Raw genomic sequence first — 16421 nt, forward strand, 5'->3', positions numbered from 1 at the left:
TAATTGTTAAATGTTATTATTTTGTACAGCCACACACGTTGAATCATTTGCAGCGCTCTGTGTGATGGTGGGAAATTTCATTTTCATTTACCACAGATTTTCACATAAAAACAGACTTGTAATTGGTGTTTAAATTCTGAATGCGATAAATATCGATATCTGTTTTTAGCACAGGGTGCATTTATTTCAAAAACAAATCTTATCGCATGTGATTCTTAACGAACGTGGTTTTTCAACTTGCGATTATGCAGATAATTACCGACTGTGATGTCTACTGAGATGTGCAGTAATACTAATATCACAGTAATGTGTAGGGAGTGCCATTGTATATTTTAAAAACGTATTTCCTGTATTTTCAAAACTGACAGTGTTCAGGTAGATATACAGGATTTTTAATTTAACCTATTGATTTGTTAAAGGAGCTTCAGGAATTGTATTTTGGCACAGAATCTTTAATTATCAGTGACTGTGCAAATAATATCTGTTTGGTGTCCCATGAAAATGCTAATATATTACTTTTTCTGGTTGCAGCATTTTTGATGCCACTCACAAAGATGTGGATGTCCTGCTTCTGCTGTCGAACTGTGCATACTATATGGCCTAGTAAGTAAAATGGTCTACTTCCTGTCCCTCGCTCACCAAGTCATAAGTAACCTGTCACTTATATTTTAGTGAACCCCAATTAATTTGTAACATAGAATCAATGCATTTTAAAGATGAATTACAGATACTTCTGCCCACCAGAGACCTCTGCATCTGTCCTGAAGACATAACAAAAAATCGAATTTAAGAAATCGGTTTTAACTCAATCAATCAAAGTAAGCTTTATTTCGATTTTAGTCATATAAAAATCACAAAAGCAGATATCGCAGGTGAAAACATATTAAACACTATTAAAATACATAAAATCGTTCAGTATTTCCAACAATACATCTACCATAAAAAGAGCCCTTGCAGTACAGTTATTGCAGATATTTAGAAGCGGGGTGGACATTTTATGCATTATGTCAAACTTGCAATACCATCACCCACAGTTTAGTTAATTTGGGTTGATAGTAACAGTTAACCCCTAACACAATTCCTGGCTCTAAGTAACCTTAAAAAAACTAACCATTACACTAACACAATGAAATCTATCCAATAATTGCAAATGTAGGAAAGCTGGCGACATTGCCTCCAACCTCCTTCCTTGAAGAGAGGCAACATCCATCTGACTCTTTCTTTTGCATATCATTTGCAAAAAAGGACCACATGGATTGTAGATTGTGGGGATGGATCATCACAGGGGCAGCAATATAGCTCACTTGACAAGTCATTACTATTAGAGTAGCTGATTAATCGATGGAAAATCCCAAATATAAAATGCGTTAGTACATATCTGTCATAACTATTTAGACAACATAGTAGATAAGGCTGTATTTCACTAATATCTCCCTATATAGGTTAAAGGAATCCTACAGTGAAATGTCAAAGTGTGAAAAGAAAAACATTTAATATTAGGGGATTAGCAAATATTGGAGTGTATGACTGAAGGAAATTGGACCTATGAAAATTGGTTAGAACTGAGGCAGCACAGACTCATGTTTCATCAGTGCTATTTAGTAGAAACCCTTGTGGTTCACTTTGCTTTGTGATAGCTCCCTCCTGCTTCTTTTTGTGGGGGAAAACATTGAAAAATGGTCCTGTGTTGGATTGTGACAAAAATAGTTTAGGTATATCGTTTAGTTAAAGGAACTATATAACTCTCCCCCTCCACTCCCAAGAGTCCTCTCCAGACCCCTCTCACTCATACTCAACAGTGGGCACACATGAACAGTTTGTCACAACCGGGGGTTACACTGGCTTCATAGGCATTCCTATCCCCCTTCTCGCCCCTCCTGCTCTCGCAGTTCCTCCCCCACTTGTCTTATTCTTTAAACTGCAGCAATTACTGGTAAAATTGCTTATACCGTTTGCAGCGGCAGCACTGTACGCCAAGTTGTCACCGCCAATTCACTCTTAAAGTATGTGTTCATTGCCCTCTCTTAAGTTTGAGGGTACGTCTCTTCCATCTACAGTATGTATCCTTTTTCTGAAAACCCAATAAAGAGATTTCTGACAAAAGAAGATATATATATATATATATATATATATATATATATATATATATATATATTCCATTAACTCCTAAGGGTTATACCATATTGAATGTAACAACCCATATGAGTAATGATCTGTCCAAAGTACACTGTGGTCCTGTATTACAAGGCCATCAATAAAATTTATACAGGTAAAAGTGGTATGAGAGAATAAGGAAGTGCAACAGGAAAACAAACAAAAGTATTATAAAACTAATGCAACTATAACGTACTTCCACACATCCAGATGAGTTTCTGCGATTTGAGTTTACAATTTTTAATTTATTTTACAATGTATTACCTTAGTATTGTATATTTGAGGGGGACAGGGGGTAGGTACGTGAGAAATAGTTTAGAGTAGTACTCTTAGGCACATGAATTAAAAATTCATATTGAATCTCACATTGTTGTCATTTGAATGTTGCAGTGAAATTTTCAATAGTTTCTCAATGTTTAACATTCAGCTGATACAATATTATTGCTTACTAAATTAATATTAGTGATCTGTTGGTACATGAATCAAACACATATAGATACAAATATGATATATATTTTCATGATATCAGTGAACACTTGCCTCAAATATGAGTGAACTGAATTGAATACGCAGGCAATTAGTATAGACTTCAGAGGGATAAAGGGGGCTGAACTTTAGCAAGAGAAATGGGTTATTATTTACATAGTCAAGCATACGGCTGAGGTAAAGTGTTGTCACCTTAACCCTTCAATGACAATATACGCACATACTTAATTTTAGTCGTTATACATTTTTTAAACTGCATAATTTATTAATTGATTTTAGTACACTTCAGAAAGAATTGAAGCAATCTGATAGAGACTACTAGCCGCAGATACCTTAACTTAGAATTATCCCCTGGCGTGAGACTGGATCCTGAAAATTTTCTTTGCAACAGCATCTCTGCGTGCCGGGGGCGGTACCACGTGACTCCGCCCTGAAATAGTCTGCCGCGGGCGTGACGTCAACGAGGTCACATAAGCCCCACTCCGGGACGCTGACATCAGTTTTTCTCTTTTCTGCCTGCAACGTGGATACGGATCGTGTCCTGGCCTGTTTTCAGGCCATCTCTTCCACACTTTATGTTTCTGAACAGTGTGGGAATGCCTCGGGCTTCAAGACGTGTACCTCCTATGCAGATCAGATGTCGGCGACGAACCCTCTGTATGTGGTGTCTGGGCGAGCACCATGACTCGACAGACTGTGACGCCTGTCAGCACCTCAAACTGAAGTCACGGCGGGAGCGCCGTATGAAATTGCTGTCGGCCCGCTTGTCCAGGTCGGTGTTGTCCCAACGTCCGTCCCCCACCTCGTAAGTCAGGAGCCGCCTGTTTCGGCTGCGACATCGCCCCTCGCCGTGACTTCAAGGGTACCGCTCGCCGACTGGTAGGTCCTGCAGCTTGTCTCCGAGGCCCTGTCCTCCTTCGGCGGAGGGAGCGGGTTCTCCCTGGGACGTGCACCCTCGCCTGTCGCCACCTTATCTGCCTTTTCCGGGCGTTGGGGCAACTAGGGTCCAAATGACAGCCTTTGCTGGCAGTCTGCAGGCTACTTTGGCCCCTCCTCCTCCTCCTGGAACATCCGCGGATCCCTTCCCTCGCACAGGGCCTTCCGCGGAGTCGCTGGTGACTTCGTCCCCGGCACTGAAGGTTTCAGCTTCAGGTTGTAGGAAGGTGGTGTACTCGAGGGGTAGTCCTTCGGGGCTCCACTCTTCAACACATGGCATCCCTGGCTCGCCGCAAAACCCTACGGGACTCCCTGTGGCGTCGCAGGAGGTCGCCCGGACTCAGGATTTATCCCCGAGTTCCCCTCGGGCCCTCTGAGCAGGCAGCTGCCTCACAAGAGGCCGAGTCGCTGCCGTTTTGGCACCGAAGGCTTTCCTCCCCGGCTCCGGCAGTGCCGTGGGTGGAGGCTGGGGCCTGGGGTGCTTTCCCGGGCCCCTCTCTGTCTTCTACGCAGGCGGCCGCCCCGTGTGAGGTCGAGCCGGTGCCTTTTTTGGCGCTACTCCTTAGCCGACCCGGCTCATATTCCTTCCCATCCTCCTGGGGAGCCCGTGGTGGTGGTGGTCGTCTCGGCGCTGCCAGTGCCCACTCCAGCGCCGCTCAACTTCGAGCCGGCACCTGTGGCGGATTACACAGTGCATTGCCGGCGTCGGGTCCTTGAGTCGTCTCCTGAGGAGGTTCCCTCCTCTCCGGAGGTTTGTCAGCTGCTGGTTTCTTCCTCTCTGGAGACAGGGCGCTGCATTGTTGCTTTTTCACCGGCATCTATCAGGGACGGTTCCTCGCCGTCCCCGTGGCCTAAGTCCTCGGACCCTCTTGTTTGCGGCTGGGTGCTCCACCGGATTCTCCGCCCTCCCCGGGGATCCCTCAGGTTCCATACTCGTCTGTGGATCCCCCACCATTCCAGGGCTGGCCGCTTCCCCCTATACCTGGACTTGGGGACGGACCGCTCAGCTTGCAGCTGTCGCCCACGGAGGAATTATTTCCACGGCCGCTGGCATTTTGCGGATGGGTGAACCTGTCACCCCATTCCCTACAGATAATCTCCTGGATGTTCTCCACCAGGACTCTGGTGGAGGGGAGCTGTCCTTCCTTTTGAAGCGTTGCTCCTTAATTCTCTTCTGGGGGCTTTGGGGCGCCCTGCCACAGGTGATCCGGTGCCTCAGACGCTCCTGCATCGCCACCGTCCTGCTCCGCATGACCCGGTTTGCCTTTCCTTCCACCCACCTACTCAAGGCTCTCTTCTGTGGACTTCCTTTCCATCCTTGCCTGTGGTGTTGTTTCCTCTGTCTCGGGAGGCCCGGTGGTTGGATTCCTGGGGGCGTAACATCTTCTCTTCATCCAGTGCTGCCTTGCAGGTGCTCAACACTCTTTGTGTGTTGGCTAGGGCTACCTCCAGCCTGTGGTATTCTGCGAAGTCCCTTCTTTCTCATGTCTCTCATGAAGGTGTCCGTGCTGATCTACGGCACCATGTGTTGGATGGTCGGTAGTTGACCGCGTTTATTCTCCGTTCAGTCTTGGTTGTTGCCGATGCTCTTGGCAGTGCTGTGGCCACTTCTGAGGCTCTCCATAGCCATGCTTGGCTGCGAGATGCCCTTTTTCCTGAGAATATTAGGGAGCGTCTGGTTGACCTGCCCTTTGATGGGGTCCTTTTGTTTAACACTGATGCGGACTCCGCCATTCAGCGTCTCCTTGCTGAACTCTGTCCGCCTCCCCCTCCGTAGGCTGGCTTGTTGATCCTCCGGGGCTTGAGGGGAGGCGTTATCCCACCTGCTCCTGGAATCTGGTGTTTTTGAGTGGGCCGTTTATATATTCTGTGTGGTTTGACGTGCCTTCAGGATCCCTTGGTTGGCCCCTCTCTTGTGTTGGCTGCTGGTTCAGCCCTTTTGACAAGTGTGTATTTTTTGGCTGATTGCTAAGTTCCTGCCACAGGTCTTATGTTCTTGTTCTCTGATGCAGGATTTTTTCCCTAAGAGTGGTTCCCATGTTTTCTTTGGGACGTGTCATACCCTAAGTGGGGTACTTGTAGCTATTTTATAGCTCTGTCCTATGCTGGGTGGGTGTGGACTCCCTTTTGTGGGTTCCTCACCTCTCCTGACGCCACTGTATTCCGCTGGTGCGGTTTCTTTGATCTTGTCTGGGCTTAGCTTGCGCTGCTCCAAGTTCTGTCATGCTCAGTACCCACTACAACGCTAGACCAGCTTTGGCATGCCGTCTGCGGCGTTGTGCTATGGTGTTTCCACCCCCCTTTTTTGTCCGGCCTTTCAGCCTGGTCCACTGTCTGGTGTTTGGGGGCGGAGGGGGGGATTTTTGAGCTCGGCTTGGTCTGTGTACTTGGCTTTGTGTTGCTTGCCAACTGCCAGCTACGCCTGCCTGCTCTTTCTGGTCCTTGACTGGGGGTCCTGGCATGGGTCCTTGTGCTTCTACCTCTTGATCTGCTGGAGCCTTACGCGACTGAGCCTTTCTACTCCAGCCTGCCTTTCTTGGCTGTGGGGCCGTTCAGTCTTGTCCGTTGGTCCGTTGTCTCGAGGCTGTGGCCGGTTTAGCTTCACTGTGTGTGTGTGTGTACGTGTGTGTGTGAGTGTGTTTTCCGGTGGAGGGCTTTGCCTCAGTTTCTCCCTCTTCTCCTTGGAGTCTTGGGGTGATTCTTTCTTCCTCTGTACTCCTCTGCCATTGTCTGTCCCTTCAGGGCTCTCTGGCAGATGTCCCTGGTATCTTGGCTGAGCTTGGGGTGTCCGGGCATCCCTTCCCCTCGTCCTTGCTTCCTTCTGCTTGGTGGGGGCTGGGCCTCCCTTCCTGTTTACGTTATTCCTTCCCTGCTTGGGCTCTGTGTTTCTTCCTACTGGGGGACTCTCTCACAGGCCCTCCTCCTCCCTTCTGAGTATGGTTAGGGTATCTATTCTACGTTAAGGAATCTGCGGCCAGTAGTCTCTATCAGATGTACAAGTTATTAACCTTTGGTAACAATGTATCTGGTAGAGACGATTCTAGCCGCAGATTCCTTCACGACCCGCCCTTCCTCCCCGTTCTTCAAGGACCCCTAGCTTGGTCTTCTGCACGCGCCTGCCTCTGAGTGGCTTGTTTTCTGCGAGTGCCCTCTTTCACTTCCTCCATAGCAAGATGCTTTGTTCTGTCTGTTTGCATCCACTCTTTCCTTTCTGGTAATTGTTGGGTAGTTGCATGTGTACTTCTGTATCCCTACATTCTGGTGTTTGCAGTATGGGGACGTCTCATACTTTTCTCCCTTTTTCATTGCTTGAAATTTCTGACTCCTGTGCAGTTCTCTGAGGTGAGGTGCCTTAGCTGTGTATCAGCCCTTAGCTCTTTTCAGGGGATGCTTTCTCCTTGATGGGGTTGTCTTAAGGTAAATTGTTGTTACTCTTCTGTTCTGGACTTCTTGTCCTTCACTGTTAATAGACTGTAGTTGCAGGCTTCTTTTGTCTGCTGCAACATTTTTTCACATGCGTTTTTCTGTTTCCCGGGAGAAAGTTGTATTTGCTTGCAAGGTTGCTTTGCAGTAACAGTGCTCTGCTCTTCCCTTCTATGACTTTCGGTGCCACAGTGTCTGGCACTTCCCCGAATGGTGTTGTTCCTCACCATTAGCTTCTTTCATTTCTGCTTGTCTGATTTTTTGCACACTGTTCCCATGTTCTCAGAGTTTTTGTTTGTGAAGGGTCCACGTTGTGGCATGAAAAAGTTCTCCGAAGAAAACTGATGTCAGCGCGCCGGGGTGGGGCTTATGTGACCTCGCTGACGTCCCGTCCACGGACGACATCATGGTGGAATAACATGGTACCACCCCCGGCGCGCAGAGATGCTGTGGCAAAGAACATTTTCCAGATCCAGTCTCACGCCTGGGGTTAATTCTACGTTAAGGAATCTGCGGCTAGAATCGTCTCTACCAGATACATCGTTACCGAAGGTAAGTAACTTGTACTTTGATTGTCATCCGTTTGGTACTCGTTGTCTGCTTGAGACTGTAGATATATTTGTCAAATGTTTTGGAATTGTGTGGTTTTTTTGGGGGTCAATCTGCTGATATTTAAAAATGTTTTATGCAACACTGTGTATTAATACAAGTCTAATTTTAACTTCAAAGCTAATTGTAAGGATATTAAAAGTGCATTCTAAAGTGTCTTTTTTTTTTGTTAGTACATTGAGGCTATTGAGTAGGTTTCGCCACACATTAATGAAAAAGAAAATGTGCTATGTGGTATAGAATCACTGTTTGCTGATGTTTATTTTCAAACACTGGGGAGGATTCATTGGTAGATGCTTGCATCAAGGATGGACCTGCAAGAGGGAGCTTTTCAGGTGTGCTGATTAATTCCATGAGAGCAGCACTGTCACTGTGAAAATACTTTTTCTTTTTACCAGCACTAAAAGTAAGAGGAAATGTAATCTATTTGATGTTTGCATTTGTTTAGGGAATGTCATGCAAATGAATTCAGTACTATGAACTACGAGAAATAATTCACAGTTAAGACTTCTTTTCTGTGAAATATAATTTTAGTCATCACTTGCATATATTGAATTAGAAGTCTTACCCAGGTATCTATGTATATGGAATGTGGATGGCAGTCTAGAAGTGTGTGATAGCTACCAGAGAAAGGGGTGTGGCTGATGGGAGCGTAAGAAAAGCTCCCCTAGAAGAGTTCCTAGCTAGCCGCTCCGACATTCCCTCCACACCAAGTAACAGAGGAACAAACGGGGCGCAAGGGGAGGGCTGGTGGTCCGGACCCTCCTGTAAGAAGTGAAGTCCCCTTAGAGGCTCTAGGGGCTCCTACCGGCAACGTTGGGGCATTTGGCCACAAAGGCCCTGCGATACAAAATGGCCACGGAGACCGCAATGTGATAGAGCTTGGTCAGCTCCCGCACATTGCCGTGAGGCATGTTCCTCGCATCGTGAGTGATTGTAGAGCAGCTGGAGGTGTTTGGAGCCTAGCAGTGGCCCTAGACTTACTTAGCAAACACAAGGAGATGATGGATGGAGTGCTGAAACTTTTCAGACACTCAGCTGGGTCTAAACTGAGGTGGCAAAGTGAGCTAAAGAATGATGATGGATTCAACCCAGATCTGTGACTCCGGGTGAGTGCCTGAAAAGTTTCAGCACTCTGGCCATCATCTCCTTGTGTTTGCCCAGACTTACTTGGCAACAGTGGGTCCCTTCCTGGGGCTGCTGGGGACTCCAACCGAAGATTATGGAACTCTACCTGCAGCAGCTCTTGAGTTTGGAATAGCAGCAGCCGTCACAGTGAGGCAGAACTTGACAGACTTTCTCAGCAACAGTAGAGTCCCTCTGAAGGCGCAGTGCGTTCCGACTGATGATAGGGGCACTCTGCTTGCCACAGCTCTGAGGTACATAACGGTGGTGGTAGCCGCAGTGAGGCATAACTCGGCTGACTTTGAGTAGGTTGACAATGGAGGGGGCCCTCATCAGGCCACAGGAGGTGGACCCCGGGGTGATCCCATAGCGAGGGCTGTGAGGCATATCGACGGGGGAGGCGACAGAGCGAGAGTTTCCCTCCCACACAATTGCTGCCTTTGACTTTGGCTGGGAACTCTTACCTGAAGGCCCACAGGAGTAGGCCTGGCAGTGACGGTGATCCCACTGGGGGAGTTGGGCTGTGGACTCTGAGTGGAGGTGCTTTCGGTGGATGTGCTGGACCTGAGGGACGAGAGGAGAATTCCCTGGAGTGGCTGCTGGACTCCAGGCCTCTGGGACCTCCTGCGAGGGGTGATTTGGGCCCTATGTTCCTAGGCATCAGCCTATCATTGCCTGGGTGACATTGAATGGGGATGGACCTGTGAAGGGCCGCTGCTGATAAGTGGGGTGCTCACTCTGCTCTTGGGCCTGTTCTGTGATTTTGCCTGAACAACGCTTGTGGATAAGCAGATGTGTTTTTCCGCACTTTGCACCTGGGTCTCCCTGGGTTGGAGGACAGTGCCCCTTGCACTCCTTACATTTAAGGCAGCGTGAGTGAGATACTCCACCTAACTCTTGTGAGGAGGACTTCATCCTGAGCATGACCGCCTTTGAAATGTGGCGCACTAGAATGTTGCAAGATTGCACAGTGGGCTGTAGATTTGATATGGACGTCCACACGACCGCAGGATGGCCCATCAGAATGGGCCGCGGAGGCAGCTGGGAGGCTTGCTGCTGGGGAATCAGTGGACATTACGCAGGCACAAAATCTAGAGGCCATCAGCAAATCCAGAGACTCCCTGGAGCAAAAGATTGAGTCACTTGTGGTGGATCAGGGGATCTTATGCGATGATCACCACAAGCTGAGCACAGGGGTAACAGTCTCATGTTGACCCTGATTAAAAATAATGATATTCTCAGTTGTACTGTCTCTTCCGACTGATAACTGGTAGAGTATTGTCTTTACCCCCTGGATAACCAGAAAAAAAGCTACTCAAAAAGAAAGCTATGATATTTTTTCCAGTGCTAAACAACAGGGTGCTTTATTAAAGTATGTTGCTGAGCCTGTCCGCCATTACCCGCTTTACAGAGAAAACACGTTGTATACTGGTTTGACACAGGCAAAAAAATACACGGGTAGGGATAGAGGGAAATGACTACAATTCGGACATAACCAGGGTATATACATTAATCAGAGAGGCGACAAGTCAGCAAAATGCAGTGAAAACCAGCAATTATAAATGCGGGGTGACACGTCAGCGATATGCTGAGAGAGTCCACAATTAAATTTGAAGGAATAATGAATCATTACAGAGAATAGTAGCAACCAAGCTGACCAGAGATTTTTCAGAATAATCAGAGCACTAAGCAGAGTACACAGTGAAAGAAAATTTAGGGTAGGAATTTGCTCATTATGAATGTTTTAGCTTCCTTCTTAAAGGTTCTTCTGATGGAGGACGGCAGTGAGTTCTATGTTGTAGGTGCAGCCCCAGAGAAGGCACGGTTATAGGTTTTATCCTTACGGAAGCGGGGTGGCTGGAGCACAAGGTCTCTGTTGGACCGGGAGTTTCTGATTCCCCCCGATACCTAGAGTTTCTTGGCGAGATATGCAGGGCAATTCATGTATAGTGCTTTGCGCTTTGTGCGTGATACAAGCCAGTTTGAGCTGGTCTCTGGCTTCAAGGGGAAGCCAGTTCAGTGCCTTCAGATGCGGAGAAATGTAGTCAAAGTTTTTTGAGCCTGTTAAGTGTCTTGTTGAGGCAGGCTTTTAGTGGGGCTGTGGAGTTCTTCGGTAGGCCTGATAGGGTTAAGCAGCCGTATTCATTCCTGGAGATGACTAACGCCTGGACTGTGGTTTTCAGGTCTGCAGCTTCAAGGAAGGATTTTAGTTTTCTCAAATAGCTCAGGTGGAACCTGGCAGTTTTGGCCATCGAGTTGATGTGGTCACGCATATTCAGGTTGCTGTCCAGGGTTTTGCTGAGAGATTTGCCAGATTCCACTATGGTCTGTGTGCAGTTTAGTGCTGTGGTCGATTTAGTCCATTCCAGGATGTCAGTAGTGTTTTTAAGGGGGGGAGAAGAGAAGAAAAACAGTTTTTTGTGAATTCAGTTTCAGCTGATTTCTGGCAAGCCATTAAACAGTTAACTTCAGAGCTTCATTCAAACAGTTAAATTCCTCTAGAGATGAGATTTTGATGTGGATCTGGGTATCATTGGCGTACATGTGGAAGGAAATGTTGGCAGTGCGGAGTATTTCAGCTAGCAGTTCGAGGTAGAGATTGAAGAGGGTAGGGGACAGAGTTGAGCCGTAACAGACACCGATTTTTATCAGGAAGGGAGCAGATAGGTTGCTGTTAGATGAAGGAACCAAACTATCCTGCGTTCGAGGCATAGAAGTTCTCCAGTATTAGGGGTGTCTTTCATAGATTCACATGCCTGAATCATTCCCCGTCGTCGGAGTGGGAGTCCCACGGTACATAAAATAGCAATAAAATGCCATAATTATACAGTAAAAACCATTAGAATAAACCAGGAAGTAAAGTAGTCAAGCTACAGTAGGAAAAAAACTTCCACATCTATGACTATCATAGTCATTTTGTATAGTCCAAACTACAGCCAATCAGGCGCCAGCACCCACCAGAATGTTCTCCCCAGAGGCTTAGGCTCTCAGATTTTCTACCGCACGTCGTGTGAAGGGAGTCTCCCTGAGCTCTGCTCAGTTTCTTTTGGAATATCTCTTCTTTCTGGTTAAAATGTCTTCAAGGAAGTCTCTGTTCAGAGCCTGCGAATCCTGTGGTAAGCTCCGGCTTTTTAAAGAGGATCCTCATGAGAAATGTATATATTGTCTCTACCCAGATCATCTAGTCAAAGACTGTAAGATCTGCAGGAAATTTCCTCCAAAGACCCTCAGAGACAGAGAAGGTCGATTGCTTTTGTGGCTACAAAGGCTAAAGGATTCTGATAAGGCTGTGTCTGATGTTGACAGTATTGCCTCGGGTTCCACTTCAGTGTCTAGGAAGAGGCCTGCGTCTGAACATCAACCATCTTCTGAGGCTAAGGTTGCTAAGAAAAATCAACCTACAAAGGGTTCTGACAAACCTTCATGTTCAAGGGCTGCCTCTTCAGGCAAAGGCTTGGAGAGTTCTTCTCATAAAAAGCCCGCCAAGAATTTGCCTCAAAAAACTGTCCAGAGTTCTTCTCAGGACTCGTCTTTTCAGACACCTTCCACTGTCAGCTCGTCGACGAAGACCTCCGCCGATGCTTCATCCACGTCGACGATGACCTTCTCATCTCCTAAATCGTCAATGATTATGACGACGGCGGCGTCTTCCCCAACTATGGTCTATGTTACGGTAAGGCCTATCTCGTCGACGACGGCCGTCGGCGATTCCTCGTCGACATCGAGTCTGAAAGCCTTGCCGTCATCGAGAAGATCGGCAGCGACAATATCGTCGACTGCGCTGCCACCGACGAAGGTCATTCCGACGACGACTAGCGTCCCGTCGACGAAGGCCTCCACGTCGACGATTAAAATCCCGTTGACGAAGATCAATCCGTCGACGACGGCCATCCAGTCGTCGACGATCATACCGTCGACGAAGAACATACCGTCGACGAAGAGCATACCGTCGACGGAGATGAAACCGTCGACGAAGGGCGTCCCGTCGACGAAGAGCGCACCGTCGACGAAGGGTGTACCGTCGACGAGGGACGTACCGTCGACGAAGGGTGTACCGTCGGTGAAAGGGGTACCGTCCACGAATGGCGTACCGTCATCGAAGGATGTACCGTCGACGAAATCCATCCTGTCGACGACAATTTCAAAGGCATCTATAATATCGGCCACTGACACATCGGAAAACACGCCTTCGACGCCGCAGTTTTCATCCTGTACCGCGTTGCAAGTATGGTCTCCGTCTACGGTTTTCGTTACACCAAAACCGACGACGCAAGTTCCTGACCGTCTTTTGGACTCGGATAGTGAGGAAGAAACAGATCAGAGGTTTGGAGTGGCTACAAGTCCTTCTGAATTGAATATCCAGTTGAAGGAGGATGAGCAGGAGGAAGATCATCCAGCGGTGCAGATGCCGTCCCAGGTGGATTCCTTGCCACTCACTCAAGTGCCTATGGCTTTACTGTCCAATCTCCAATACATGTTGGACGATTACTACAGGAGGTTTCCACCTTCAGAACCAGCGGGCTCAGAGCCGACTACTCCTAATACTGAGGTTCCGACACCAAATTTGCAGCCAGTACTTCCTACATCGCCTGCTTCACAGGTACAGGCGGAAGGAGCCGACCCTTTGTCTTCTGAGGAGGAGGAACAAAGGGAGGAAGGTGAGGTTCAAGATGAGTCGGAGTGGGATGAATATCAGGAGCACACACCTTCCCCTTCGCGCCAAGCAGTTTCGATTTCTCCACCGGTGGACGTGGTTGGCTTCCATCTCTTGATGGAACGCGCCACTAAACGTTTTCATATAGATATGGAGCATAAAGAGCAAGATTGTTTTCTTTATGACTTTAAAGACCAACCAAAGAGACAGATTAAGTCAATTCCCATTATTAATTTCATCTGGCAGGAGGGAATTAAGGTCATGGCAACACCAGCATCCAAGCCTCCAGTCCTACCACGTTTGGAAAAGAAGTACAGGGCACCAGACAAATCTCCAGCATGCCTTATAGGACAGCCTAAACTGGACTCTGTAATAATTCAAGCGGCACAGAAGAGGGCTAGAAATCCTTCGTCCCAGCTGACGGCCCCTCCTGACAGGGATGGCAAACGCTTGGATTCTATAGGAAAACGCGTCTCTACAATGGCGGCTACGATAGTTCGAGCGGCAAATTCATTGGCCATATTAGGAAGATATGACCGGCAAATGTGGTCTGATATCGCACCATATCTTGATCTTCTACCTGAACCTTCAAAGACTGAGGCGCTCAAGATACTTCATGAAGGCCAAAGAATCTCGGAGGAGATTATTGATTCAGCTGTGGATGTGGCCTCAACAGGTTTTCGGCAGCTGGCAGGAGCTGCAGTTCTTCGCCGGCAGGGTTGGCTGCGATCCACTTCTTTTAGGCAAGAAGTACAACATAAAGTACTGGATTTACCATATGATGGTGAATATCTGTTTGGGCCTCAGGTAGAAGAAGCCTTGCAAACTATAAAGAAGGATTCTGAAACTGCGAAATCCTTAGTGTCTCTTCAATTTCGAAAGCCGCCCTTTCGAGGAGCGAGAGGACGGGGAGTGTCCTCTACCAGAGGTGGATATGGCCAGCAATCCTCTTACAGGCAAAATAACCAAAGGTACCAGACTCAACACTATCAGTCTTACAACCAAAGAAAGCCTTCCTATCCCCAAAACAAAGGTAGAGCAAGTTACCGTGGAAAGGATAAAAGACAATGACATTTTTCACCTGCCGCCACCGCTGCCCTATTCAAAAGAAAAAATTGGAGGGCGAATATCCAAATTTTACTCAAGTTGGCAGTCAATAACATCAGACAAATGGGTCCTAAACATAGTGTCCAGGGGTCATGCCCTAGAATTCGAGAGATTTCCCCCAAACGTTTCTCCAAAAGGACCCCCCCCAGCTCACCTGAAGGAATTATTTGCTCAAATCAGAATAATGATGCAGAAGGGAGCGATCGAGAGCGTGCCTCAAAAGATGAAAGGAATGGGGTTTTACTCCAGATTCTTTCTGATAAAGAAAAAGAATGGAGAGTGGCGCCCGATTCTAGATCTTCGCGCTCTGAACAAATACTTGAGAAAATTGACATTCAGAATGTTATCGCTCCAGGAAATATTGCATCTTTTGGCAGCAGGGGATCACATGGTCACATTAGATCTCCAAGATGCGTATTTCCATATTCCAATTCTACCTCGTCACAGAAAGTTCCTGCGCTTCAGGGTGGCTGGCAGGGATTACCAATTCAAGGTTCTTCCTTTTGGACTACGATCGGCGCCAAGAGTTTTCACCAAGGTTCTGGCTCCGGTAGCGGCGCATCTTCGGCTACAGGGAATCCAAATATTCCCATACTTAGACGACTGCCTTATAAAGGCCAGTTCTCGAGCAGTCGTTCATTCGCATCTGCAACAGTGTCTACACCTGTTCAAATCCCTGGGCCTCTCCATCAACCACGAAAAATCCAAACTGCAACTGTCACAAAGACAAGCCTTCTTGGGAGCAACTTTGGACACTCAGGAACTTCGGGCCTTTGTCTCGGAGGAAAGGCAACTCAGGATAAAGGACATGGCACAGAAACTGTTGTCAAAAAAGTCAGTTTCTGTTCGGATATTCAAATCCTTTCTGGGGATGGTCTCTTCTTGCATCCCATTGCTACCGAACTGTCGCCTCAGAATGAGGCCCCTACAGGAAGAACTGACCCAGCAGTGGCTACAGGTCTCAGGAACGTTCGAGGATATGATCAGGATCACATCGACAATGCAAAACTCTTTAAGATGGTGGATGCAAAAACGACATCTTCAGAAGGGGTGTGCGTTTCTCCAAGAGCCACCAAGCCTCACCATCACGACAGATGCCTCTCTCGAGGGTTGGGGAGCGCACCTTCAAGGCCTCACTATCAGTGGCAAGTGGACTGCCCTGCAACAGCGTTGGCACATAAACCGCTTGGAGCTGAGAGCCATTTTCCTGGCGCTCAAGGCGTTTCATGCAGTCATTCAAGGTTCCAATGTGTTGATAAAGACGGACAACACAACAAGCATGCACTACGTCAACAAGCAAGGGGGAACTCGATCTCTCCTCCTCTCCCAGGAAGCCCAGGAGTTGTGGACGTGGGCTTTGGAACACGATGTACATCTTCAAGCGGTGCACGTTCCAGGTATAGAGAATGTCTTGGCAGACACACTCAGCAGAACGAAGGTCTCCACTCACGAGTGGGAGCTTCACCAACAGACGGTGGAGCGCATCTTTCGACTATGGGGTCGCCCAGACATAGATCTATTTGCTACGAAGACCAACAGCAAATGCAAGCTCTTTGCAAGCTGGCATCCCCAAAAGGACTCTCAAGGGAATGCGTTTTCTCTGGACTGGTCCCTAAGTTATGCGTACGCATTTCCACCAATCCCTCTTGTACCCAGAGTTCTGCGGAAAGTGAAGAAGGAACCGTGCAGACTAATCCTAATTGCACCCAGATGGCCACGCCAATATTGGTTCACGGAACTCCTCCTACTATCAGAGTGCAAACCAATTCAATTAGATCCAGTCCCGAACCTACTCAGTATGCAGGACGGTCAGGTCTGTCACCCAGATCCAGCATCTCTGAAATTAGCAGCCTGGCGCCTGAATACCGGGAGTTCGCCCACTTGAACATCCCAGAAGAATGCAAAGAGGTACTGGCCAAGGCGAGGG

At 47.7% G+C, this 16421-nt stretch overlaps 1 protein-coding gene across 1 annotated transcript in view; it reads left to right on the forward strand.

Moving 5' to 3' along the window:
• The window catches only part of LOC147666656 (phosphatidylinositide 4-phosphatase SAC2-like), a 241221-nt gene that overhangs the window by 23198 nt on the left and 201602 nt on the right, over positions 1-16421 (forward strand). The window contains exon 4 of the mRNA XM_086948986.1: positions 532-603. Within this exon, the coding sequence (XP_086805112.1) occupies positions 532-603 (72 nt within the window). The remainder of the gene's footprint in view (positions 1-531; positions 604-16421) is intronic.

The sequence above is a fragment of the Lissotriton vulgaris genome, unplaced genomic scaffold (genome assembly GCF_964263255.1).
Source record: "Lissotriton vulgaris unplaced genomic scaffold, aLisVul1.2 SCAFFOLD_750, whole genome shotgun sequence".
NCBI classification, from domain to species: Eukaryota; Metazoa; Chordata; class Amphibia; order Caudata; family Salamandridae; genus Lissotriton; species Lissotriton vulgaris.